The sequence below is a fragment of the Halichoerus grypus genome, chromosome 15 (genome assembly GCF_964656455.1).
Source record: "Halichoerus grypus chromosome 15, mHalGry1.hap1.1, whole genome shotgun sequence".
In the NCBI taxonomy this organism is placed as follows: domain Eukaryota; kingdom Metazoa; phylum Chordata; class Mammalia; order Carnivora; family Phocidae; genus Halichoerus; species Halichoerus grypus.
The window spans coordinates 25,588,156-25,615,701 of record NC_135726.1 but is presented as its reverse complement, the minus strand read 5'-3'; the positions used below and the strand labels follow the sequence as shown (position 1 = coordinate 25,615,701).

Below are 27,546 nucleotides of genomic sequence, written 5' to 3'. Positions count from 1 at the left end.
TATGAACATTCTAAGTTTTACATGAACCCCTGGAACTCACAGTGTGTAAGATGGGTTTATTTTTAGCTAGTGTGATCATTCCTAGCCAATGTCCCAAATTCTTCAGCAAAGAACGATCTGAAAAATTTGCTGCAGCTTTATCAGAGGTCAGGAGCACCTGAAATGGTATAGGATTTAGAAAGATAGAAAATGAGCTTGAGAAAAAAATTCTCAATGTTTGAGAATTCCACCTTATCCTACGTTAAAAATGAGCCCTCAATTCCGAGAACATGCCCCCAAAGTAGATCTATTCCATATTATCAGAGTGTAACTACATAAGGTTAAGGGGTCATGTGTAGTCCTACAGAAAAGTATTTGAAAACTGAAAATTTTAGCGAGGTTTGAAGCACACACCCAAAGTGCAAATCTAGTTTTGAAGAGCAAAATTCAATTCAAATGATGATTAAAGCTATGCTTCCGAGTCCTTCAAGACAATAAGCATATGGAGAAATGTAACCAGTATCACAGTATCTACTGCACTCTTTAGCATTATCCAGGTCACTATGTATCTCTATAGAAAACTAAAACAGCTTTCTGAAATACAATAATAATGCTTAAATGCTTTTAAATTTTCTAGAATACCTATTTATTTCATTAATACACTTCTTTTAAAATGTCTAGAATACCTATTTCATAAATTCTCTAGTTCTTACTTTCCTAAGGGGGACATAACCATCGCCTGAGTATGTTTTGGGGCACATACATACATACATCTGCAACATGTTACCCCTTAAAATCTATGGCTATGAAGTTGTAATTTAAATTTGTTTAAAAGAATCTCGAAATTTTGCTCCAGAATATGTGCATACTTTCATAGCCCAATCACCACTGCAATCAGATAAAAAACGGTGCATATGTTCCTAAACTCTATTCAGCAACAGCAGAATGGCACGAAGTCAGCTGTGCAACAGAAAGAGCCAGGAATTCTTTTGCACTACAGCGTAACCAAGAATGGGGAAAATTCCCATCCACAGGTTTAAATATAGTGCTGGTTCCCAAACCAATGCCCCAAGTTATTCATCAAAGAATGATTACAGCTGTATACTGGTTTTCTTGAAACATTACTCTTCCTGAGAAATAAAATACCTAGTTTTATGGAACAAGTGTTAGCACATTAGGAAAACTCTGAACTTCTGAGAATCCCTCACAATAGCTATTCCACAAATAAGGCTAGAGTGCAGAGATATGTGGAACTTGAGAAGACATCAAAGACTCAGTGTCTCTGTAACAGCGAAAGTTATTAACAATCTAAACATCCGTTAGCAATAAATATACATACAACTGATTTCTGTAAGACTATTAAAAAGAACCTGAGGGACTAGAGCTGAGAACATATTACAAATATAAAGGGGAGACATGAACAAAGAAAGATTTAAAACCATGCACGGAATGATGAAAAATTCAGAATAGTAGAGTTACTTTCAAAGTAAACAGTCTATATAACTAAATTCTTCATGACATGTAGCTCCACATTTGAAACAAACGCTAAAGCAACTTTCACAGGTAACCTAATATAGACAACATATAGAAAAACAGCCAACACCTCCCCAAAAATTCCGCTTGTACAATCAAGTAGTTCCAAATTCAAAAGAGTAATGAAAAGAAATACAAAACTAAATTTTACTTTGATGTTTCTGTAGGTCTCATTCAGAACCATCTTATTAAATTCAGGGTTCTTCAGTGTGTCAAGGAAGTTTGAATAGAGGCTGTGAAAGTTTGGCTCAATACTGACTCTCTTCATAACCAGGTATTGTGAAACCCAAGGCATAAATTCTTCCTTCACAGTTTCCTTTAGTTCTTCAACCTAGCCAACAAATATGACATAGGAAGTACACAATTAAAAGATGATAAAATATAGTTTTGTGGGGTTTTTTTCCGTGACTACTACTACAGCATGTAGCATGTGGCTCCTTGCAAAATTAGATGCTAAAGCACCATGCTTCATCTCCCCCCACATCCGACACATGCTATGAAATACAGTATATTCAATCCCATGTTAGTATAGTCAGTCATCTCTCAAACTGGGTGATTAGGACTAAAACATCTATAGTCACTTTCAGCTTTAAAATTATAAAACATGAAGTCCCTTACCCTCATCTTCCCCAACTCTCCAATGTACAACCTGCCACTAAGAGACCTAACACCAGAACAATGTTTTCCTAAATTTCCAACTCGAGAAAACTTCTCTTCCAAAAGGACACTAAAGGCTTATTCCCCGCCCCCCCGCAATCAATTCTGGTGGGATTTTGAAAGATGGTATATGCGTAATATCTCAAAAATTATTTGTTCAGGCTAATTTTACTGGCTAACATAGGCATTTCCAATGCCTTACATATAATCTTAAAAGGCAATGGTCATTTCTTATGCTTTGCACAAGGTCTACCTCAGTTATTAGACACCTAATAAAAGCTCTGAATGGTCTCTGGAAGGACATGACTTGCAACAAGGTACAAACGAAACCTTCCACCATGATGAGACCATGAAGTTTACTTCAAAAGCCTATAAAACTCGCTGCAAAACTAGTGCTACTTAATGTCTACAAAAACCACAGCCACTAGTTATATATCCTCATTCCCTTTGTTTCGATTCTATTACTTCAGCCTTTACGTAAAGTATTACAGAGGGTGCAGAACGTCAAATATAAATCCCCCAGCCCATTAGGGATAAAAATGGACAGCATTCATAATGGCATATAAACTATTACATCATGCTTACCTTTTGGGTCATATTCGACTGTGAGAGATTGTTGAAGATAAAAGCAATTTTCTCTTGGATATTTTCTGGGGGCTCTACAATTCTCTCAGTTTGATCTGTGGCCACAAGCAACGTGTCTATATTTGTAGTATTAATAGAAGGCTTAAAAAAAACAAAAAACAAAAAAAAACCCATAAATTGAAATGCCCCAGGGAAAAATGTATACTGATTCCTTCAGTAAAAAACATACACATGGTATATACGGCTGTACACTGTGTTGGCAAGAATATGTATTGAACTATTAATAGTGCCTGTCTCTGGGAAATCTGGGGAGGGGGGATACAAAGGGAGAAATGCTGGTCTTTATATTTTCAGTAGGCATGTGTTATTTATAATAAAATTAAAATACACACTTACTACTGGAGACATTATAACATAACAGACCCGAGAAAAGAAAAAAGATCTACTTACTGGCACATCTTTCTTAAAGCTGACTCCTGTTGGCCTGGTGACTGTAACCGTTTTAGCAACAGTGGTGGTTGTTGAGGTGGTTACCATCGTGCTAACCTGACCAGCAAGGGGAGCTTTTGCTGGAACCTGGGCCTGAGCCTGGGCCTGAGCCAGTGCAATACTTCCAGGGGTTGTGATAGAACCCTGCATTTTCACAGGAGGATCTCTAGATTGTTGTCCATATTCAATATACTAGGGGTAGGGAGAGGGAAAAACATTAAAAGGTTTAACAAAAATTGAAAATTCTGAATTACACTCCTCTTCACCTCTGAGAGGGGAGAAATCCTCACAAAACACTCCTCTGGCTCATCTATATCCCTTACTCCTTGCCCCATTCTGGTCCATATTCCTATATATAATATACATTAAGTAATTACCATGAGCTCTTTAGAAGGTAAAACAGTATGTCTTAAAACATTTACAAGGGAACTAGTCTAGCAAAACAACTTTTCAAAACAGCCACCACCAATGCCTACATATATATACTTCCATAAATCCCTTAATACATGTAAACTTTAACATTTTTAAATTTCTATACTAAATTGATCTCTTTTACTGGATGCTGATGAGAAACCTAAGGACTAGAAAATACAACTATTACTACAAAACAAAGAAACTATCTACAAAACTGTAGAAAGCCAAGCCAGCTAGAGGCAAATAAGCAGGAAGGGAGACTTTTCCATTTCACAGACCACTCAACCTCCTTTACACACATAAATTAGAAAACTGATATAGGGTTCCTGATCCTATTTCCAGTAGCCCATGCCCGAACAAAACAAAAACCACTACTTAGTGGAACCGAGGTGGCTCAGTCATTTAAGCATCCGACTCTTGATTTCAGCTCATGTATGATCTCAGGGTTGTGAGATCGAGCCCCAAATCAGGCCCTGCACTAGGAGAAGAGCCTGCTTAAGATGATCTCTCCCTCTGCCCCCCCCACTCTAAACAACAACAAAAAAACTAATATCTAGATATATAACTTTATTCAAAAAAGGACATTCTCGAGGCTCCTGGATGGCACAGCTAAGCATCCGACTTTTGGTTTTGGCTCAGGTCATGATCTCATGGTCCTGAAATCAAGCCAGGTGTTGGGCTCCACTTTCAGCAGGGAGTCTGCTTAAGACTCTCTCTCCTCTGGTCCTCCCCCTTGCTTTCAATTAAATAAATCAATCTTCAAAAAAATAAAGGGCATTTTCAAGTAGGAAAGACAATCTCTGAATAAAGAACAGCACTTTAAATTGACTAAGTATAGAAATACATACAATCTCTCTCTCACCCTCTAGCTATCTTATTATAGGAGATACTGGGGACCACTGTTTTGTGTGATCATTTCCATGCCACCTCTCTTGGTCTCCACGCTTCCAAGGTCTATATTCCCAACTCCGAATTCCAAACACATTTCTCATCTTAGCCTTACAAAACTCTGCATTCCTGTACAGTACTACAGTATTGGCATATTCCCCCAACCCCCTCACGTGAATGAGTTAACACCCATGGCTCCCCTCCATAGGTCTTATAGGTTGACCCATCACAAAAACCCTGCCCTCCTACAAACAAACCCAGCCGGATGAGTTGAAAACACTGGACTAAATTCTAATCAAAAAGTAGATTCATATTCTGATCTTTCTGATTTGTTTAAATAGGATGTTATAAAGCCATTTTTCTGCTTTATGTAAAATAAAGTTAATAAAGATTAATTTTCGGGGCGCTTGGGTGGCTCAGTCGTTAACCATCTGCCTTCAGCTCAGGTCATGATCCCAGGGTCCTGGGATCGAGCGCCGCATCGGGCTCCCTGCTCGGCAGGAAGCCTGCTTCTCCCTCTCCCACTCCCCCTGCTTGTGTTCCCTCTCTTGCTGTCTCTCTCTCTCTGTCAAATAAATAAAATCTTAAAGAAAAATAAAGATTAATTTTCTTGTTCTCTATAAGCAGATTTGGACCAAAGGCAAGACAAAGGTATGAATGTTAACCAATTAATCTAAAATCAATCACGAAAACAACAGTTTACAAATTCCAAGAACAATCACGTAAAATGGCTTAAAACATTATTAGTATCTAGGGGCACCTAGGTGGCTCAGCTGGTTGAGCATCTGACTGTTGATTTCGTTTCAGGTCATGATCTCAGGGTCGTGGGATGGGCCCCACATCGGGCTCCATGCTCAGTGTAGAGTCGGCTTGTCCCTCTCCTTCTGCTTCTCACCTGACCGCACGCACATGTGTGCTCACTCTCTCTCATAAATAAAAAAAAATCTTTAAGAAAATGTACAATATCTAAGTCCATTTCCTCAGGGACTGCCTCCTTTTTAACAAGTACATCAAAGGAATCTAAGCAGGTGGTAAGAAGACAATTTTTTAAGTAATCTACACCCAACATGGAGCTTGAACTCACAAATTAGGCAGGAATTTTTTTTTTTTTTTTAAGATTTTATTTATTTGACAGAGACACAGTGAGAGAGGAAACACAAGCAGGGGGAGTGGGAGAGGGAGAAGCAAGCTTCCCGCCGAGCAGGGAGCCCGATGCGGGGCTCGATCCCAGGACCCTGGAATCATGACCTGAGCCGAAGGCAGACGCCTAACAACTAAGCCACCCAGGCGCCCTTTTTTTTTTTTTTTTTAAATTAAGATTTTACTTATTTGAGAGAGCGCGCATGAGTGGCGAGAGGCAGAGGGGGAGGGAAAAAGAATCCAAAGGAGACTCCACAATGAGCACAGAGCTCAATCCTGAGATAATGATGTGAGCTGAAACCAAGAATCCAATGCTTAACTGACTGAGCCACCCAGGCATCCCATGCAAGAATTCTTAGTAACAGCAGAAAATGTCTATGCTTCAACAGCAGTTATCAGGCTAAAATAACTGATAAAAGCCTTTCATTAAATGAAGCAAAAACACTGCTTAGAAAAGATAATCCAGGAACGATTTTTTTCACGACCTATTATTAAGCTGCAAATTAGCAACAAATAGTATGTATGCCTATATAACACCAATCATTAAGAAATCTTAATGCCAGTCCCAGCAAATCCAAAATCAAATTAAAATAAGCTCTCTCACCACTAGACAGATTTTAGATATTAAAGACACTTACCTCCTGTAAATGATGTGGAAATTGCATAAAGTGACTGATAGAAGCCAAGTGCTGACAATACTGGGGATAGTCCTTCAATCTGCCAACAGAAACACTCGTTCATTCATACATCACCTCATGTAAGAACAAAGCACCACAATTAACAAATTTTCTTCCAAATGCTAGTCTAAGCCATTTCCCCCATTCTACCTAGGAAACACCTTACTTGAAGAGAATGCCAAAGAGCACAGAAGTAGGGGAGAGAAGTATCTATAAACTTTTTACATCAGAAAACAGTATCTTCTGTTTTTTAAAGGTCCTATTTCAGTTAAAATTTGATTACAGTGAGCCACTAAAATTGCTATCTGGAAACAATTTCAAATGTTCATTAACAGGTAAATGGAAAAACAATTCATAGTTAATCCATACAATGGAAAACTACTCAGCAATAAAAAGAAACAACTACTGAAACATACAGTAATACAGATTAATTTCAAAAGCATCAGGCTAGGGGCGCCTGGGTGGCTCAGTCGATAAGCATCTGCCTTCAGCTCAGGTCATGATCCCAGGATCTGGGATCAAGCCCTGCATTGGGCTCCCTGCTCAGCGGGAATTCCGCATGCTTCTCCCTCTCCCACTTCCCCTACTTGTGTTCCCTCTCTTGCTGTCTCTCTCTCTCCCTGCCAAATAAATGAATGAAATCTTTAAAAAAAAAAAAAAAAAGCATCAGGCTAATTGCAAAAAGTCAGACTCATAAATACTGTGTATGAACAGTAGAAAAAATGGAGAGAAATCAGATCGAGGATTGCCGGGGGTCAAAGAAGGTCAAAGAACTACAAAGGGAGAGAAACAAGAGAACTGCTTGGGAGTAACAGAAATGTTCAGTATCTTGAGTATGATAGTGGTGGTTATACAACTGTGTAAATTTTGCCAAAATTCAAAGAACTATAATCTAAAATGATGCCTTTCACTGTATCTAAAGTATACTTTAATAAACAACAACAAAAACACTATATTTCAGTTTATACTTTTCTACCACTTATTTGGTAACTGTAATGAAATGTTTTCACTTCCTCTTCTACTTCACAGTTGTTAAGATACATATAATGATGGGGCATGGCAAGAACTAGTTGATAAATGATAGTTAATATCTTCTTATATAAAAAAGAGATGCTTCAGGGGCACCTGGGTGGCACAGTTGGTTAAGCATCTGACTCTTGGTTTCGGCTCAGGTCATGATCTCGAGCTGGTGAGATCAAGCCCCGCGTCAGACTCTGTGCTTAGTGTGCAGTCGGCTTGAGATTCTCTCTCTCCCTCTCCCTCTGCCCCTCCTGTTCTTGCGCGCCCACTTTCTCTAAAATAAATAAATCTTTAAAAAAGAGAGGTAACTGCTTCATAGAAAACCTATTCACTCACCTATTTTTAAATCTATCTAGTGCAGCAATCCCAAAATAATACATTTTGGAACCAAAAGGCTTGCGTAAGGCTTCAAGAACATATCGCAGGGCCAGACCTAGTGCCATGTAAGTGACCAGTCCTTTCTCAATTATCCCACCAAACAGGCAGGCTGTTATATGTAACTCTTTATCAGGGTACTGGGGAAAAAACCGATACTCTTCAAACAAGTTCCTCAGCATACAGTTAAAGACTTCTCGTTCCCTCTTTATGGTAGAATCTTTAAATCTCTGTAACATTTCTAATACCTAGAAAAAGACAAAAACAAAACACGCATAAAGGAAACTATTATGAAAAGCATTCCTTAAATATTCTTCAAAGAATTGTTAAAAAGAATATACTTTAGGGCGCCTGGGTGGCTCAGTTGGTTAAGCGACTGCCTTCGGCTCAGGTCATGATCCTGGAGTCCCAAGATCGAGTCCCGCATCGGGCTCCCTGCTCGGCAGGGAGCCTGCTTCTCCCTCTGACCCTCCCCCCCTCTCATGTGCGCTCTCTCTCTCATTCTCTCTGTCTCAAATAAATAAATAAAATCTTTAAAAAAAAAAAAAAATTTAAAATTAAAAAAAAAAGAAAGAATATACTTTAAAAAGTAAAATAAAATCTTTAAGGTGGGGGGAGGCTGGCTGGCTCAGTTGGAAGAGCCCTGTATCCCTTAATCTTGGGGTCGTGCATTCAAGCTCCACATTGGGTGTAGATATTACTAAAAAGAACAGATATACTTAAAAAAAAATACACTCTTTAAAAAAAGAATTGTTAAACAAAATATTTAACAATACAATGAGCCTGAGACGAATGTTAAGATTTCAAAGGGTATACATACACATACCAGAACACTCTGAGCTGAATTTCTAAAAACTTTGAAAGGAGATTTAAGATTTATGTAAACCAGGGCGCCTGGGTGGCTCAGTCGTTAAGCGGCTGCCTTCGGCTCAGGTCATGATCCCAGAGTCCTGGGATCGAGTCCCACATCAGGCTCCCTGCTCAGCGGGAAGCCTGCTTCTCCCTCTCCCACTCCCCCTGCTTGTGTTCCTGCTCTCGCTGTCTCTGTCTCTGTCAAATAAATAAATAAAATCTTTAAAAAAAAAAAAAAAAAGATTTATGTAAACCATAAAGTATTAGAACATCTTAGACACTTACCTCATCAACAGACATAGTTGGATGTGGTGGGTGATTATATATTCTCTGAAAATAGCTGTTTGCTTCATCATCTATTTCTTTACTAAAGTGCTGATTTGCCTCTGGCCACACCTGAGACAAGTCCGCTGTTAGAAACAGAAAGGCATCCAGTGGGCATTTATGCTCTTTCCCCAATCGCCCATTAAACACACAGAGAGCCAAAAAGAAAAATACCCTTTTGATTTCAACGGAAAAAATAAAGAAAATGAAGAAATTATTAAGTGGCCAAAGATCAATATTCAAGTATTTTAGGTACATAAAGAAGATTTTAACAAAATTGCCTTAGTATAGTATAGTTCTACCTTAGTATTTTCTTCATCAAGCTTTATCAAACCATCAAAGTACACTACATTCAAATTCACAATGCACTTATCCTTAACACGACCTCCCTTGATGTTAACAAGTCGTTACTATTTTATAATAAAAATGACATCTAACATGTAAGAATTATCAATGCATGTGCATAACACACTGATATAAACACAAAGCATGCTACAAAACGTAACATTCAGACAAGCCTTTCACACTAACATTTTCAAGTGAACTGGTATACTTTCAAATCCTGTATAATGAATATTTGGTCTCAACAACAAGGGTATTTGTAAGTAAACAATACCTACGTATTTACAAAGAGGACTTCTGACTTTGAGAATTAACTTTACTAACGAGGTGAAATTTTAAAAACTGTTGTCCAAGTTACATCAGATATGTTATATGGTGATATTTATTACATATAAGGCTATATATATCATAAAGCTTTAACCTTAAAATAAATTGCATTATAAACTGTCAGGCTGAACAGAAGTTTGAAATTCTCATGGCCACTCCTGAATTGTTTAAAAAAAAACAAAAACAAAAAACAAAAACCACCACCAACACATTTTTAGGATAACTCTAAGATTTATATACATACATTTAAACTGCCAAAAGTCTCTTTTTACTATATTTCTTATTTTTAGAGTAATGCCCCTAAAAGATGCTACCTCTTATTAACCATCATACTGTTCTAACAATCCAGATCAATGGTGAAGTGATAACTCAATTTTTTATTGCAGGACTCAAGTTTGTGAATAAATACCCACTGACCTAGGAGGCACATCAACATATGGCCCTACTAACAATGTATTAAGTCAATGTTTTTGTCCACATAACTCTAGGGCAACAAACCGGAAATCTAAAAAGCTTTATGTGCATCAGTCACACTTCACAATCACAGACAACACTACCACTTACAAGGTTTCATCTTACTCTGCTGGAATGTAGGCTGGTTCAGTCCAGAGGTGCCCAGTTTCCTCTGTACAAAAGGATCGTTATTCACTGCAGGGAGTCCAAGAGCCCCAGTTCCTATACCAGTCAGGCTGCCTGTGCCAAGACCACCTACTAGAAAGAAGGCAGGCAGCCAGAAGTCTTATCATTACTCATATTCTTGACTTTACTTACATCAAAGATATAGGTTCTTATTTAAAAAGACAGTGTTTTTGTCAATTCCCTTACAACAATATCTATTTAATTTTATAGAGAATCTAAACTAATAAAAGTAGATAAAAATGGACAACGTGGGGTGCCGGGGTGGCTCAGTTGGTTAAATGCCTGCCTTCGGCTCAGGCCATGGGGTCCTGGGATCGCGCCCTGTGTCAGGCTCCCTGCTCAGCAGGGAGTCTGCTTCTCCCTCTCCCACTGCCCCCACCCCTGCTTGTGCGTGCATGCATGCTCACTCTCTCAAATAAGTAAAAAATCTTATTAAAAAAAAATGGACAACACCAAAATGTCTTCAGCATTTAGAATTATTCATGTATTTATATTCTTAATAAAATTAATATGCAAATCTTTAACATTTTACATTCTCATAGGTGATATGATATATAAGGTAGTCAAAATAAGAGGAACTGGTTTGCTTTTTTTTTTTTTAAAGATTTTATTTATTTGACATAGAGAGACACAGTGAGAGAGGGAACACAAGCAGGGGGAGTGGGAGAGGGAGAAGCATGCTTCCCGCTCAGCAGGAAGCCCAATGCAGGGTGACATACTCGCTTGACTGAGCCACCCAGGCGCCCTGGAATTGGTTTGCTTTTATCGCTGATTAAAAACTAAAGAATTTCATACTATCTTCCAGTTGGCAATGAGCCAGGACTTGCTTATTCCTCTCAACTCTAGCAAACAGAAATTATAAAAGAACTTTGCTAAGAAGGCCTTATGAAGGAAGTTAATTTTGACTTAAATAAACCAACAATCAGGGCTAGAACCATATAGCAGCACTGTTAATTAGGTTACAGAGTCATTACACTTTCACCCTTAATTTTTGTACACTAAAACTTATACCCTGAAGATAAAAGATGCAGAGAGCTTAGGAGAAACAAATGGGTACAGGAGAGGGGAAAAAATGTAACCTTTACTTCAATATAAAGTTCAAAGCCAAAATATTTGAAATAACTAAAAAAGTTTTAGGGATTTACTATCATTTTCAAGGTAGATGAGGTGCAATGAAGCAGAACATATACTGAATCTGATATGCGAAATATTTCCTACCTTTATTATTTACTGAATGATTCATAAAGCTGTGAATTCTTTATCTAAACCTCCATCTTTCAGAATGTGATTAACACACTTGTTACTGTTTATACTATCATTTGGTAATACGGAATCCTTATAATCTGAATCAATTAATATTATAACAGTACAGTTTTCTCCTCCCAGCTTTGAAGATTGAAACAACTTTACAATTTAAACAGCTTTCATTATCACAGTGACTCCAAACACCTTACCCCACACTATAGCACAATGAGATTTACAAATAATCTGCACTCTCATCCACCACTGCCCCCCCTTACCTGGAAGCTGTGATGAAAGTCCTCCAATACCACTGAATGCAGTTGTCTGATTTGGGGTTGAAAGGGGTGGAAATGCTTTTGCTGGTGACTGAGGGGTACTGAATGCAGAACCCAAATTTGGAGGAAAACCCTGCATACTCTGGGTGTGAGGGGCAGCTGAACCACCTATACTAAGAGATGCCATTCCAGCAAGAGGGTCAATCTAAAGAAAAACATTATAAAGATGTATTAAACATACTTCAAGAACATACAGACATATGACACAGGTAAAGAAATCTTTAGCTTTTCATATGCTTAATAAACTGCAAAACCCCAAGCAATCACGATGATACCTAAATTCTCAAAATTCTCTGTGCTACTCATTTTTCTTACTATTCTCGGAGTAGGTTTCAAGAGTTAGCCTCTGCCAAAGTACCAGAGCCATAATATGAGGGATACAAAACTTCAAGAATAACATTTAAGGTGAATCGCCCTGCAACCATAGCACTAAGCACTTAGTAGTGACACAGGACAGTTGTTAAATTAGGTCTTCAAAATTTCCAATAAGCCCCTTTACAACATAAAGAATCTCTCAAACTACGTTATTTAGCTTTCAACACAAAAGCTTATTAGCAATTAGAAATAAATCTTCCAGTCAAAACAAATACATCTACTCAAAATGTGAAGATCTTGAGGGCTGGAGGAGATCAGCTCTAATTTAAAACAAAAAACAAGGTATGCTATTCACCAAAAGATCTTTTAAAATATCTAATAACTGCACTTTCAAGCTTCTTAGTTTGTGGCATTATTTCAGACCTTCAAGACACAGAAAATGGTACACAAAATGCCTTTTATAAAGTGGCCCCTGAAGAATCACTAAACATTCTTTTCTTAAACCCCAATCTGCCAATCAATGCAGATGAAAACAGAAGCGGAATATGTTGCTCCCAGAGAGAAGGGGGGTGGTTGGTGTCAGGGAGTAACTTAAATGTACCTTGTTTTTAAAAGAGCAGTTCAGTTGAGAGCTGAAGAGCCCCAGTTATAACAAGTCCTTATGCTCTAGCACTGTTGCTTGGCCCGTGAAGCTACAAACAAGACACATCAGGTTCAAAGGCAGTGCTTATTTTGTCTCAAGTCTAAGTTATTCTTATTTTAAAAAGAAGCCCTTATCATTTACCTAAATAAGTTGTTTTGTATCTTTCCTCTCAGAGTCACGTTCTATTTAATGATTAAAGTCTATCCTCAACTATAATGCCTATTTATGGATCTCCTTTAAAATGTAGTAGTGGATGCTAGACATGCAGGTTATCTATAAGGTGATATATTTAGACAAATTTTCCTTTGAGAGATTACTAATGATGTAGAAGTTTATTCTACTCCAAGTCTATGAACAAACACAGATGTACCAGTTGTAGTATTAATTTACCTGAACAGGAGAAATGGCATCTAAGCTGCTAGCACTAGGAGGGCGTCCTTTTGGCATAACTCCAGGTGGTGGCTGTCTGGCCTTGTTCATAACATTACTGCAATTGGCTACCATGGTGAGGATGGTTTCTGATAACTCCTGAGAAACACTCCTAAAGACAGAAGAAAAATGAAAAATATCACTTGCTGTTACTCAGAACACCTAAAGAAACAAACCAGATTTTCTTTTTCTTGTTTTTTAAGTAGGCTCCATGCCCAACGTGGAGCCCAATGTGGGGCTTGAACTCACAACCCTGAGATCAAGACCTGAGCTGAGAACAGGAGTCAGAGCTTAACCAACTGAGCCACCCAGGCACCCCCAAACCTGATTTTCTAATAAAGAAAACCTGCTAGAACATATGGCTAAATTTCCAGCATACCCCATGTCTTTGCATCCATCACTAAACAGGAGGATTTTCTGAGCACTGGCTCTCTTTTGGAGATACCTAATTTATACCCCTGAAACTAAACCTTGTGTATGGTACAACAAATATATTTTGTAACACTCCAAGAAACATTATATATCCTCAACCACTTTGTCAAAAATTATGCCCAAACCTAGACATATCAAAGCAAACAGGTAAGAAAACTTAATACTAGTTTCTCATAAAGACAAAACATTTATTTAAGTATAGGTAAAAAATACCATACACATGTAGTCACTACACTTGACAAGCACTTAAAGAATTGACTTCTACAACGTCAAGTAGAATAAATGTTTATTTAATGAAAAACCCACCTTCCTATCTTAAGGTGTTACTGCCTCCTAAAACTGTAGAAATGGCATTCCTAAACTCTACACAAACTTCATACCATCTTAAATGTTTCCTCCTAAATTCAGAAATCTTACTATGGGCAACAAGATGTAAAAGTAGTCACTCAGAGAAGATGATTATTTCACGTGTGGAAAAAAAGATAAAACTGTATATTAAATCACTACAGCACAATCTACAAAATTCTTGCCTGTGCCAATATAAAAGACACAGTGGCTCCAATATAGATTACGACTTTAAATGAACAATGAGTTGTTTTTTTCATCCATTAAAGAAAGCAAGGAAGAAAAATATTAACAGATCATGGAAAAGAGGGAGATGTCAAGCACTAAAAGTGTGAGTCTACTTATTTACCTTAGTAATAAGAATTAAAACTTAATTTCCAAAAGATGCTGCAAACAAAGACATTTCAAATAGAAAAGACATGACTAGCTCTCCCTAGCCTCTATGTATCTAGGTTCAAAATACCGTCCCTACTCCCCTGCAATTAAAACTTGCAATTAAAAAAGCGGACATACCACTTTCATCTTTAAGATTAGAAAATACTCCATTTGCAAGGCTATGGAGAAATAGACATTTTCACTGCTGGTGGTTATACAGAATGGAAAACTTCCTATGGAGGGAAATTTTCCAGTACCTAACAAAATTACACATGCATTTCCCTTTAATCCAATACCTCTACTTCTAATGGTCCAAATATATACTGGCAAAGATGACGGATACAAAACACTTATTTATTGCAACACTATTTATGATACATAGCAAAAATAATCAGAATGTCCACCAATAGGAAACTGGTTTTCTAAAGCACAAGCATCTATTCAATGAAGTACTACGCAGCAATTACAAGAAATAAGGAAGCTCTTTGATTCTATGGAGTGAACTCTAGGATATATGATCAAATGAAAGCATTTTGCAATAGAGTGTATATAATATACTCCCTTTTCTACAGTAAAGAGGAAAAATACAAATACTTTTTTTAAATGCAAAGATAACCCCAAAATATAAAAGAAAATGGTTACCATAGAAGACAAGAATAAGGTGGGGTAAGAGCCACAAAAAACCCTTTTAATTTAAAAAGAAACCATTCCAAAGACACCTATGCCCTGGGTTAATGGCTTCCACTAGTAAATAATCATCATTATGTTGCACTGAATACAAAATGCCTTCAATTCTAAGACACATTATTTTATGTATTACACAAAAAGGAAATAACTCAGCTAATTATAACTGTTGAGATGTCACTAATGATATGACTCATTTCAGATGTTAAAATATTAAACGGTGGCTATCTTAGATTGATAAACTACGGTTAATTAAGATAGTCCTTACTATGTGAAAAAACTTTATGTTTGACACAATTTCAAACTTAAGAGGCCAGAATATTAGGAACTCCCATTAGTTACATTTTGCCCAATTTGTTTAGCCATTCTTTCTATACTCTCCTCCAAAAAGTATCCGTGATGATGATGCTATCTTTTGTCCCTAAATATTTCACTATGTTTCTCCTAAGAACAAGGGCATTTTCTTATATAACCATGTAGAATAATAAATATCAGGAAGTTTAACACAAATAAAATAGGCCATATTCAAATTACATCAATTATTCCCACAAAATGTACTTCACTGATATTTTTTCCCTGCGTCATGATCCAATCCACTGCACTGAGTTGTCACCTCTTTAGCTTCTTTAAACTGGAGAAATTCATCAGCTGTTATTTGTCTTCCTTGAACTTGATTTCTTAAAATAGGTATTTTATACAATATCCTTTGATCTGAGTTTGTCTGATACCTTAGATTTTAGATGCATTTGTTGCAGGACTACTACATAAGTTACATTATATTCTTATCAGTGCATTTTATTTTTTATTTTTATTATCGTTTTAAGTAATCTCTACACGCAATGTGGGGCTTAAGCTCACAACACCCCAAGAACAAGAGTCACATGCTCTTCTGACTGAGCCAGCTAGATGCCCCTTCAGTGTGTTTTATTAGGAGGCATAGGATTTAGATAGCTGGTGATCACTTTTGATCAATAAATTAACCTGGCATATACCAAGCTTCTCCACTGAAATGTTACTACTTTCCCCCTTTGTTATTATACAGTAGTTTGTGGGGAGAGAGTCTGAAATTAGGTGACTGTCCTGCTCCTCAAACATTCTCTCACGACTTTTAACATCCACTAAAGTTTATAACTCCATCATAATTATTTCTGTATTTATTAACTGGAAGAACTTTCCTTCTTTGGCATTTTACATGCATTATTTCATTAAATTCTTCAAGAAGATAGGTTCTTCTAATACATCAATAAAAGAAACTGGAACCTAGGGGCGCCTGGGTGGCCCAGTTGGTTAAGCGACTGCCTTTGGCTCAGGTCATGACCCCAGGATCCTGGGATCGAGCCCCACATCAGGCTCCCTGCTGGGCAGGGGGCCTGCTTCTCCCTCTCCCTCTGCCACTCCCACCGCTTGTGCTCTCCTGCTCTCTGTCAAATAAATAAAATCTCTAAAAAAAAAAAAAAGAAAGGAAGAAAGAAATTGGAACCTAGAGTTGGGTAAACTACATCCTTACACATAAACACAAAACATTTTATCCAATTTCAATATGCCCTTAAATTTCTAGTATTTAATTCCAGATTATTTAATTCCAGGTGGATTACAATATACAAATGTGAAAGGCAACACTCATAAACTTTAAATTTTAGAACATTAAGAACTTACAGAGCAGGGTTTCTCAACTGTTGCACTATTAGCACTAGGGACTGGATAATTCTTTGTTGTGGGAGGCTCTACTGTGGACTGAAAATGTTTAACAGCAACCCTGGCCTTTACCTGCTAGATGCCAATAGCACATTTCTCTCTGCTTGTAACAGTCAGTAACAGTATCAACTCACTCTTGAGGGAGCAAAATATTCCCTGGTTGAGAATACCAAGTTACAGGGATATATGTGTGTACATTTTTTAAAAAACACAGAAAAGCCAAATAAAATTCAAGATCTACATGGGAAAGGTTAAGAAACAGGATTGGAGAGGAAGACAAAGTTAGCTCCAAAAATGTTACGGTTTAAGCTACACAGCAGACTCACAGGTGTTTATTATGCTTCAGAACTTACAAAAAAATACACAGTACATAAGCAAATGGTGGAGTAAAACGACCTCCAAATATTCTCTCCTCCATAAAAGCAACTAGAACAGTGACAAAAATTATCAGAATCAACTATATCAGAACTCTGAAGACTAAAGGCTTATAACAATCCAGAGTTTTGTTTTTTTTTTTAAACAATCCAGAGTTTTTATTCCAGAAACACTGGATCTTGGTAATAAAAGCAAGCTTTCTGGCATCTCCATTTGCTTTACTCCCATGCACCCTCTCCAGCTGGACAGCAACCTTGAAAACTAATAGCCCACAACCATAGAGAAAATCAGCAGCCTGACAGCCAAAGGACAGGGCTCAGAACTGACTGGAGACATCTTCAAAGCCTCATTCTCAGAGAGCTGTCATTATTTCAAGAGAGGTTCCCTGTGAGACCACAATGGCAAGATTATCTCTATGTGACCTAAGAGCTGGCCAACCACAAACAGCCTTTTCCTCATGAGGTATTTGTTACATACATTTAAAGGTAATTGTTTTAATTTTCTGGCTGCCTGAGGTGAAGATAATAGTTTGAGCAAACAATAGGTTAACCAAAAAGCTTAAAAGGAACATCTGGGGAATAAGATTCCCATGGGTGAAACTGAGAACTCTCAGTTTTCCCAGGGAATCAAGAAGTCCTCGGACATGTGTAGAGCACTGCCAATACATGAATCTGCGGTATTCCCAAAAAAGACTTGAAAAGGACCAAGCTCTCACCTCAAGCTGAGGGTCAAGCTCTAAGAAGGAAGTGAAGGCTAACAAGGAGTTATCAAGTGACTGGCTTAGTGTTAAGATGTGCCCCAATATGCACACAAAATCACAGAATAAAGAGTTAACTTACTAATCCTGGCATTTAAGAAAATCACCCAAGTCTTAGCTGAACACAAGGCTACCCAAACATAGATGTCAGTGGCCTAACGTGACAAAAAAGAATACAGACACTAAGAAATAGTTCTGCAAAGTCTCTAAACAAAAGAAAAAAAGCAACAAAACAAAAAATTCAGGTGATGGGGGGAGAACCTGATTTCAAGAACTGCCACATTATTTAAACTTACCAGTTTTCAACCACAAATTACAAGACATACAAAAAACACAATAAAGCATGGCCTGCACACACCAATAAAATGGTATCAACAGAAACTGTCCTGAGAAAAAGAGATGCTGGACTTCGTAGACAAAGACTTTAAATCAGCTGTATCAACTACATTCCAAAAACTGAAGTAAAGCATGTTAAAAAAAAAAAAACTACAAGAAAAACTTTAAAAAGATGCCCCTCAAGGGCGGCTAGCTGGCTCAGTTGGTGGATCATACAACTCCTGATTGCAGGGTTTTGAGTTTTAGCCCCACGCTGGGTGTAGACATTGCTTAAAAATTAAAATGCTACGCGGGGAGAGGGGGACCTGGGTGGCTCAGTCAGTTGGGCATCTGACTCTTACTTTTGGCTCAGGTCATTATCTCGGGTTGTGGGATTGACCCCTACATCGGGCTCGACACGGAATCTGCTTGGGATTCTCTCTCCCTATCCCTCTGCCCCTTCTCCAACTTGAACACACAACGCTCTCTCTGAAATAAATAAATCTTAAAAAAAAAAAAAAAAAAAAAAAAAGATGTTCCTCAAGATAGAGCATGTCAATAGAAATTATTATTTCTTGGGGCATCTGGCTAGCTCAGTTGCAAGAGTGTGCAACTCTTGATCTCAGGGTCATGGGTTTGAGCCTTACAATGGGTATAGAAATTGCTTAAATAAGTAAATAAAAATTTTAAAAAAGAATTCTTTCTTTTAAAGTTGAAAAATGTAATAACTGGGGTGCCTGGGTGACTCAGCCAGTTAAGCATCTGCCTTTGGCTCAGGTCATGATCCCAGGGTCCTGGGATCGAGCCCCAAATCATGCTCCCTGCTCAGCAGTGGGGTCTCCCTCCCCCTCTGCTCTTCTCTGCCCCCCCCCCCAAATAAATAACATCTTTAATGAAAAGGAAAGGAAAGGAAGGAAGGAAAAGAAAAGAAAAATGTAATAACTGACAATTTCACTACAGGACAGATTCATGGAGGCAAAAAAGAATCCATGAACTTGAAGATAGCTAAGATTATCCAGCCTATAAAATTGAAAGAAAAAACTAAACTCAGAGACAGGTGGAACACTACCAAATGTACCAACATATATATAATGGAAGTCCCAGAGGGAGAGATGAGATGGAAAGGGGGCAAAAAGAGTATTTGTTGAAGTAACAGCTGAAAATTTCCTGAATTTGATGAAAACCATTAATCTACACTCCTAAGAAGCTCAACAAACTCCAAGTAATATAAACACAGAAAGTCCAAGCCTAGAAACAACATAATCAAATTGTTGAAAGAAAAAAAGACAATGAGAGCAGCTTAATGGCAAGGAGAGGCAACTTAGTGCATACAAGGGAGCCTCAAAAAAAATTAATAGCTATGGAAGCCAAAAAGCCCTGGAATGGCATATTCAAAGAACTGAAGGAAAAGGACTGTCAATAAGGAATCCTGTATTATAAAACTATCCTCCAAATACAAAGGAGAAATTAAGACATTCCTAGTTAAACCAAAACTAAGGGAATTCATTCTTAAAAGACCCACCCTAACAAGAAATAAAGGGAATCCTTTAAGCTGAAATGAAAGGACACTGCATAATACCCTGAGTTCATATGAAACAAGTAAGAGCAACAGTAAAGTGACATAGATAAAGATAAACCACAGTATGTGTTTTTGTTGTTGTTATTGTTGTTATTTCTCTTTTTATCTCCTACTTGATCTTTCTTTTTTGGCTTGGTGAATAAGTTTATTATTGTCTTTAGCCGAAAAATCTTCATAGAAATTATGGTTTGGTTTATTAGCTCTCAGTGGCCCGCTCCTAAGCTCTACAAAAGCTTGGTTCTTTTGAGCTACCTCATCTTTCTTCAGGGCAAGAGACATTTTGGGACAGTTCCACCTCCTTTTTAACTTCTTTCTTAAGGCTTCTTCTCATAGACTGGATTCTCTCGTACAGCACCATGAGCGTTCTTACACACCTCCTCTACCATGTTTAGAGTTACTTTGTTCTTTATGTATTGAGAGCATTTTCTTTTCTTTACTTTTTTAAGTAATCTCCACACCCAATGTGGGGCTTGAAATTATAGCCCCGAGATCAAGAGTCACATGCTCCACTGACTGAGCCAGCCAGGCACCCTGAGAATTGCTTCATGTAAGCATCTTCATCTTCTTCCATTTGGTAATGCATATAATCTGCAACATTCTGACCCATGATGTGCTTCTGATGTACTTCTGCATTGAATCCCTTGCTTTCCAAATCGTAACCAGGGAATCGTTTGGTACTATGACGGACAGACAAGCTTCCATCCACAGATCCCTTGAGGGCCACAAAAACTTTATTTCCAGTAGCAGCTCTGGACAGCTTTGCATCCAAATAGCAGGTGAAGACACCAGGTTGATCATCAATGCTTTCCACATTGTATTCATCTCCAGTCACCTCCACCTGGCCTTCATAGATGTTGTCCCTGCCAAACCTACTGAGAAGTCTGCAGGCCAGCAGCAGGCCAGTACAATATGCTGTAGCATATTTTGTCAGGTCCACCTTCACACTATACTTCCGGAGTTCATGAGCATAAGCTGCAAAAACGGTATCTCCTTCTATGCCGGCGTAAGCAATATGACAAATGATATCTCTGTTGGTTACTTAAACTATCATTCTATATTTGGATGTGTTGCATTTATTTTTATCCTAAATTACCAAATGTTTCTGAGCATAGTAATCAGTTTTACCCTCTCGTCTTCCAAATTTCACTTGGTATCTCTTGAAGCAAGCCTTACTCTTGATAATTTTAACAAACTCCATCCTGCGGAACAGACACCAGCGTCCACAGCTTGCCACAGACCAATCTCCTACTTGAGTTAAAGGACAATTACTACACAAGATAATAATTATACCTTTTTTGATGGGAACACTATGTAGAGAGGTGTAATCTAACAATAGCAGCCCAATGAGGAGAAAGGGAACACAGCTATATGAGTAAATTTTTGCTTTCTATTGACATTCGGTTGTTATTAATCAGAATTAGGTTTTTTTAAGATAAATGTTAATTTTAACAGGTAACTACAAAGGGAAAAAAATAAAAGCATATATACAAGGTAACAACAAGGGAATTAAGATGATATACTACAAGGTATCTATTTAACAGTAAAGGAGGCAGTAACAGAGGAATGAAAGAACAAAACAGACATAAAATACATACAGAAAAATATGAAGTGACATGAATAAATTACCTTATCAGTAATCACATTAAATATAAATAGATTAAATACTCCAATTAAAAGAGATGGTCAAATGGATTTAAAAAAAATAATCCAACTGTATGCTGTCAAGAAGTGACTCACACTTTAGATTAAGATACCTATAACTCAAGTTACAGATGCCTTAATCTTAAAGATGAAAAAAGATACCATGCAAACATTAACAAAAAGAGAACTACATTGGCTCTACTAACATAAGACAAAATGTAGCCATTAAGAAAGAAATTAACAGGAACTAAGAAAAGCATTTTATAATAATAAAAAGGCCAATCCTTCTTACAGGAAGACATATAATAATCATAAGCATACATACCTTTAAAAACAGAGCCCCCAAACACATGAAGGGAAAACTGAAGGGAGAAATAGACAACTCAAAAATAGTTGGAGGCTTCTATACCCTACTTTCCATAATTGATAGTCAGCAATACTATATTATACACTTCAAAGTCACTAAGAGACAAGATCTTAATTGTACCCACCACAAAAAAAGAAATGATAGTTACGTGATATGACAAAGGTATTAGCTAACACTACAGTAATAACTGTATACTGCAATATATAAATATATCAAATCAACACATACACAAACTGACACAATGTCAATTATACCTCAATTTTAAAAAAAATAACAGAGAGAACCACAGAGCAGTTAAACAAGGAATAGAAGACTTCAACAACACTATAAAACCAACTAATCCTAACAAACCTATACAGAACACTACCCAACAGCAGACTACACACATCCTTCTCAAGGGCACAAGGAAAATTCTCCAGGATAGACCACATTAGGCCATACGGTAAGTCTCAATAAATTTCAAGAGATTATAAAATCATATAAAGCATGTTCTCCACTCACAACTGAATAAAAATCAGTTAACAAAAGAAAAACTAGATAATTCCCAAATATGTGGAAATTAAATACAACATACTCTTATGGGTCAAAGGAAATTACAAAATACTTTCAGATGAAAACAAAAACACATAATACCAAACTTAAAGCATTTCATGTGTGGAAATTCAAAGCCATAAACATCCCAATTAAACAAGAACAATCTCAAATAGAAAACCAAACTTTCCATCTTAGTAAGTTTTAAAAAGTTCCAACTAAACTCAAAATAAGAAGCTGAAATAAGTGGAAAATAGAAAAACAATAAAGAAAAACAAAACCAAAAGTTGCTTCTTTGAAAAAGGTTAACAAGATTGACATACATTTAGCCACAATGACAAGAAAGGGGTGGTGAGGGAGGAAGGGAAGAAAGGAGAAGAGATTCAAATTACTAAAATCAGGAACTGAAAGAGAGGATTTTACTACCAACCTTAGAGAAATGAGAAAAATAAGGATATAGTATAAAAGGAACAAAATGGGCAAATTCCTAGAAAAAACACAAACCACCAAAACTTGATTGAAAAGAAAAAAAAGGAAAGAAAATCTGCCTAGGGGTACCTGGCTGGCTCAGTTGGTAGAGTCATGTGACTCCTGATCTCAGGGTTAAAAGTTCAAGCCCCATGTTGGGTGTACAGATCACTTAAAATTAAAAATCTTGGGGCGCCTGGGTGGGTCAGTCGGTTGAGCGTCTGCCTTCAGCTTAGGTCATGATCCCAGGGTCCTGGGATCGAGCCCCACGCTGGGCTCCTGGCTCAGCGGGAGCCTGCTTCTCCCTCTCCCTCTGCCTCTCCCTCCCCCTGCTCATGCTCTCTGCTCTCTCTGTATCTCTGTATCTCAAATGAATTAAAAAAAAAAAAAAAACTCAAAGAAAATCTGCATAGATCTGTAACAAGATACTGAATCTGTAATTAAAACCTACCCACAAGAAAAAGCTCAGGACCAGATGGCTTCACTGCTTAACTCTACGGAACATTTAAAGAATTGACACCAATCTTTCTAACGAAAATTAGAAGAGGAAAGGGAAAGAACACTTATCAATTCACTGTATGAGGCCCTTATTACCCTGATAATCAAAACTAGACAAAAAGAACATAAGAACAATATCCCTTAGGAATGCAGACACAAAAATCCTCACCAAATACTAGCAAATTGAATTCAGCAACATATAAAAAGTAGTATATACAAAGACCAAGTGAATGCAAGATTTAACATCCGAATTTCACTTAATATACATAAACAAAATAAACAAAAACCACACGATCACCTCAAGTGATACAGACAAAAACATTTGACAAAATACTTTCATGATAAAACATGCAACTAACTAGAATTAAAGGTAAGGAAACCTCAACCTGAAGGGTATCTATGGAAACCCACAGCTAACATCACACTTACTGGTGAAACACTAGATACCTTTCTTCTAAATTCAAGAACAAGACAAGAACGTCTGCTCTGGCCATTTCTATTCAACATCAGACTGCAGGTTCACACTAGAGAAAATAAGCAAAAAAAGATGGGAAGGAAAAAATAAAACTATTCACACGTGACCTGACTTGTACAAAAAAACAATAAATGCAACAAAAGAAGCTTAAGACTTGTACACTGAAAAGGACAAAACATCAAGACCTAAATAGACCTTAATATTTTCAGACGGCAATATTCCCCAAAATGATGTAAAGATTCAACGTAATTCCAGTGGGCTTCTTCACAACTTTGCAAGAATTCATCTGGGAATATAACCGACCCAGAACAGCCAAAACAATCTTGAAAAAGAAGGAAGCTGGAGGATTCATATTTCCTAATTTCAAAACTCACTGAGAAGCTACAGTATCAAGACCGTGTGGTCCTGGCAAAGATCAACATGTACAGATCAACACAACAGAACTAAGAATCCAGAAATAAAACTCACACACTATGGGCAACTCATTTTTCAGAAGACAATTCAAAAGAGAGAGACCAGTCTTCTCAACAAATGGTGTTGGGACAACTGAACATCCATATGCAAAACAATGAATCTGAACCTCACCTCACATCATAAACAAAAAAATTAACTTAAATGGATCTAATATGTGTTTTTAGTATAGTACTTTGGATTTAAAAACCATTGGATTATCTAAGCTGCTGTCACTTTTAATCACTCAACCCCTCTTTCCCCAAACAATTTATTCATATAATCCAATTCCAATACTAAACAGTCCTATTTAAGCATGCTCTTCTTACCCTGCACAAGCTTGTAAACAGGCCAACATTGTCGCCAGGGTTTCTGGAGGAAGTTGAGCACTTTTGGGCTGATCCTTCTCTGGAGCAAGTCCACCCAAAATCGAAGGGCACCGTCTCTTTAAAAAAGTCATACATGCCTGGATAAAAGGCTCCTGGAAAACAGAAAATCTTTCGGTTCATTTGAAATTGATCTTAACTGCTTTCAGACTATTAAAGACAGTATAAAATCCACAAAATAACATCTTCATTGCCATTGTTTAGCTATTTTAGCCATCAAAATTTTAAAGCAGTAATAAATGGACAAATCCTGCTTACTCCATGCTCTCGAATTTTATCTGTGAGCCACTTGTCAAGTTTGAGGTATTCACGACGTGAAGCAAGTGCAGCAAGGTCAATAACAAAGGCAAATGGAGTACCATTTAGCAGCATTGACAAGGCCTAAAACAAAAGAATATCAGAAACTTTAAGTCAGAGTGTCTGGGTGGCTCAGCTGGTTAAGCCTCCTAACTTTTGATTTTGGCTCAGGTCATGATCTCAGCGTTGTGAGATCAAGCCCCACAGCACGCTCCCCGTTCAGCAGGGAGTCAGTCTACTTGAGATTCTATCCCTCTCCCTCTACCCCGTCCTGCCCCCCCCCCAACATGCATGCAACCTCTCTTAATCTTTTTTTTAATTAATAAATCTTAAAAAAACAAACTTGTAAGTCAAGCAATTAAGTATCTTTCTCACACTCCGTTCTATTCTCTGTTCCCTGATTTTATTTTCACAATCAAGTCTAAATAAAACATATTGCTAATATTTTCTTGGTCTTCATTTTTTAAATAGCTTAATTCATTGGTGATATTAGTTTTTACTTAAAGTAAGATCACATTTCAAAGATGGACGGACACATGACTTTACCCTGTGCTTCTTAAAATAATTAAACCTAAATCAGAGCAAGACACAATGCATAAATAAGGATCAATACTCGATTAAAAAAAAAAAAACTAAACTCAGACTTACTCCAACCTAAGCACAACTTCAACACCAGTACTATGCACCTACTGGTCAAAGACATCAAGTCAGACTATTTGTCAAAAGATTCCGTTAATGCTAATGAAACCTGCAAAAGGGATGAAACCCAACCAGTTTCTCCACAAATTATATCTAACATATTACATGAAATCAGTTATCCCACTTGCTTTAAAATAGCCTTGTGGGGGCGCCTGGGTGGCTCAGTCGGTTAAGTGGCTGCCTTCAGCTCGGGTCATGATCCCAGGGTTCTGGGATCGAGCCCGGCATCTGGCTCCTTACTCAGCGGGGAGCCTGCTTCTCCCCTGCCTGCCATTCTCCCTGCTTGTGCTTGCTTTCTCTGTCTCTGTCTCTCTGTCAAATAAATAAAATCTTTAAAAAATAAATAAATAGGGGGGTGGGGGGATGGGTTAGCATGGTGATGGGTATTAAAGAGGGCACGCTCTGCATGGAGCACTGGGTGTTATATGCAAAAAATGAATCATGGAACACTATCAAAAATTAATGATGTACTGTATGGTGACTAACATAACAATAATTTAAAAAATAAGTAAATAAATAAAATATCTTTGCAACTATCATAGAAGACCAAACAAAATTCAATCAAATGTACTGAGAACTGAAAACATTTTTTACCTTTTTTAAAGATTTTATTTATTTATTTGAGAAAGAACAAGAGAGGTGCACAAGCTGGGGGGGTGCTGGGGCAGACGGAGAGGGAGAAGCAAACTCCCCGTTCAGCAGGGAGCCCAACCCAGGGCCCGATCCAAGACCCCAAGACCCTGACCTGAGCCAAAGGCAGATGCTTAACCAACTGAGCCACCAAGGCACCCCCATTTCTTACCTTTCTAAAACCACTCTCCTTCCAATCCCTTTGTACTTACAAGGCAAACTGTAAATCTCAACATAATCTAGCTAAGAGTTAGTTACATCTGAATTATCCCTAACGCATCTGTATTACATGAAAAATGTTTTCTGGGGCGCCTAGGTGGTGCAGTCAGTTAAGCACCAAATTTGATTTTGGCTCAGGTCATGATCTCAGGGTCATAAAATTAAGCCCTGTGTCAGGCTCCACACTCAGTGAGAAGTCAGCCTGAGTTTCTCTCTCCCTCTGCCACACCCCATCCGCCCTGCCCTGCGCTCCCTCGCACTCTTTCTCTCTCCGAAACAAATCTTTATTAAAAAAAAGTTTTCTTTTCTCATTAATAAATAAAAGTGTTAGCCTGGGGGCGCCTGGGTGGCTCAGTCGGTTAAGCATCTGCCTTCGGCTCAGGTCGTGATCTCAGGGTCCTGGGATCGAGCCCCGCAACGGGCTCCCTGCTCTGCGGGAAGCCTGCTTCTCCCTCTCCCACTCCCCCTGCTTGTGTTCCCTCTCTCACTGTGTCTCTGTCAAATAAATAAATAAAATCTTAAAAAAAAAAAAAAAAAAAAAGTGTTAGCCTGTCCCTCCAAGCTCACCTTCAAGTCCTGGGCCACATCAAGTATTCGAGACAATTTGGCCTGGTCATACTGCTCCCCTCGCATGTACCATTCTGCCATTGCATGCATGATAAGTTGGCGGATTGAGGGAGACTGTCCCTAAGAAAAGAAATACGGGGTTATATATCAATTCTGCAAACATTTTCATAGGCACTACTGCAAATGCCCAGCTAATTTAACTTGTTACATATATGTAAAATTGAGGTGTACCCGTGCAGACATTAAGTTCAATCCTCAAGCAGTGATTGCAGGGACATTCTCTGTAGGAAAGTCAAGTTATTTCCACATCTTCCAAATGAAAGCCTGTCCCTAAACCATGGGTCATTCAGTATATGTATTTGTCCTATAAAACATCTGCCAATATATTTTCAAACAGAATAGAATACGATATGAACATGAGGATACATCAAATTTGTATAATTTCGTTATTATTAAACTACAAAATTACTGGTCTATAAATGTTTAAAACTGGTTTAAGGTAATCATTTCTCATGTTGCACAGTATAGTATTCTATCAGTATTTCTAAGAATGGTA

General features: G+C 37.7%; 1 protein-coding gene, 2 non-coding genes and 1 pseudogene across 9 annotated transcripts in view; all 4 read right to left on the bottom strand.

Moving 5' to 3' along the window:
• Positions 1-27,546, bottom strand: part of CNOT1 (CCR4-NOT transcription complex subunit 1) — a 107,644-nt gene that overhangs the window by 20,960 nt on the left and 59,138 nt on the right. For 3 of the 7 annotated variants that reach the window (XM_078062666.1, XM_078062660.1, XM_078062663.1), the window contains exons 14-26: positions 26,991-27,110; positions 24,837-24,959; positions 24,522-24,673; positions 13,167-13,317; positions 11,762-11,963; positions 10,167-10,313; positions 8,895-9,019; positions 7,719-8,005; positions 6,324-6,402; positions 3,205-3,435; positions 2,755-2,895; positions 1,664-1,843; positions 41-157 (exon numbers count right to left, since the gene is read on the bottom strand). In XM_078062666.1, the coding sequence (XP_077918792.1) occupies positions 41-157; positions 1,664-1,843; positions 2,755-2,895; positions 3,205-3,435; positions 6,324-6,402; positions 7,719-8,005; positions 8,895-9,019; positions 10,167-10,313; positions 11,762-11,963; positions 13,167-13,317; positions 24,522-24,673; positions 24,837-24,959; positions 26,991-27,110 (2,055 nt within the window). The remainder of the gene's footprint in view (positions 1-40; positions 158-1,663; positions 1,844-2,754; positions 2,896-3,204; positions 3,436-6,323; positions 6,403-7,718; positions 8,006-8,894; positions 9,020-10,166; positions 10,314-11,761; positions 11,964-13,166; positions 13,318-24,521; positions 24,674-24,836; positions 24,960-26,990; positions 27,111-27,546) is intronic. The other 4 variants (XM_078062662.1, XM_078062665.1, XM_078062661.1 and 1 more) reach the window with 2 other exon arrangements.
• Positions 892-1,029, bottom strand: LOC118555880 (small nucleolar RNA SNORA46). The gene has a single exon (XR_004927197.1). It is a non-coding gene; the product is annotated as a small nucleolar RNA SNORA46 (small nucleolar RNA).
• On the bottom strand, positions 12,727-12,862 carry LOC118555881 (small nucleolar RNA SNORA50). Its single transcript, XR_004927198.1, has one exon. It is a non-coding gene; the product is annotated as a small nucleolar RNA SNORA50 (small nucleolar RNA).
• LOC118555868 (large ribosomal subunit protein uL18-like) lies at positions 19,959-20,960 on the bottom strand (annotated as a pseudogene).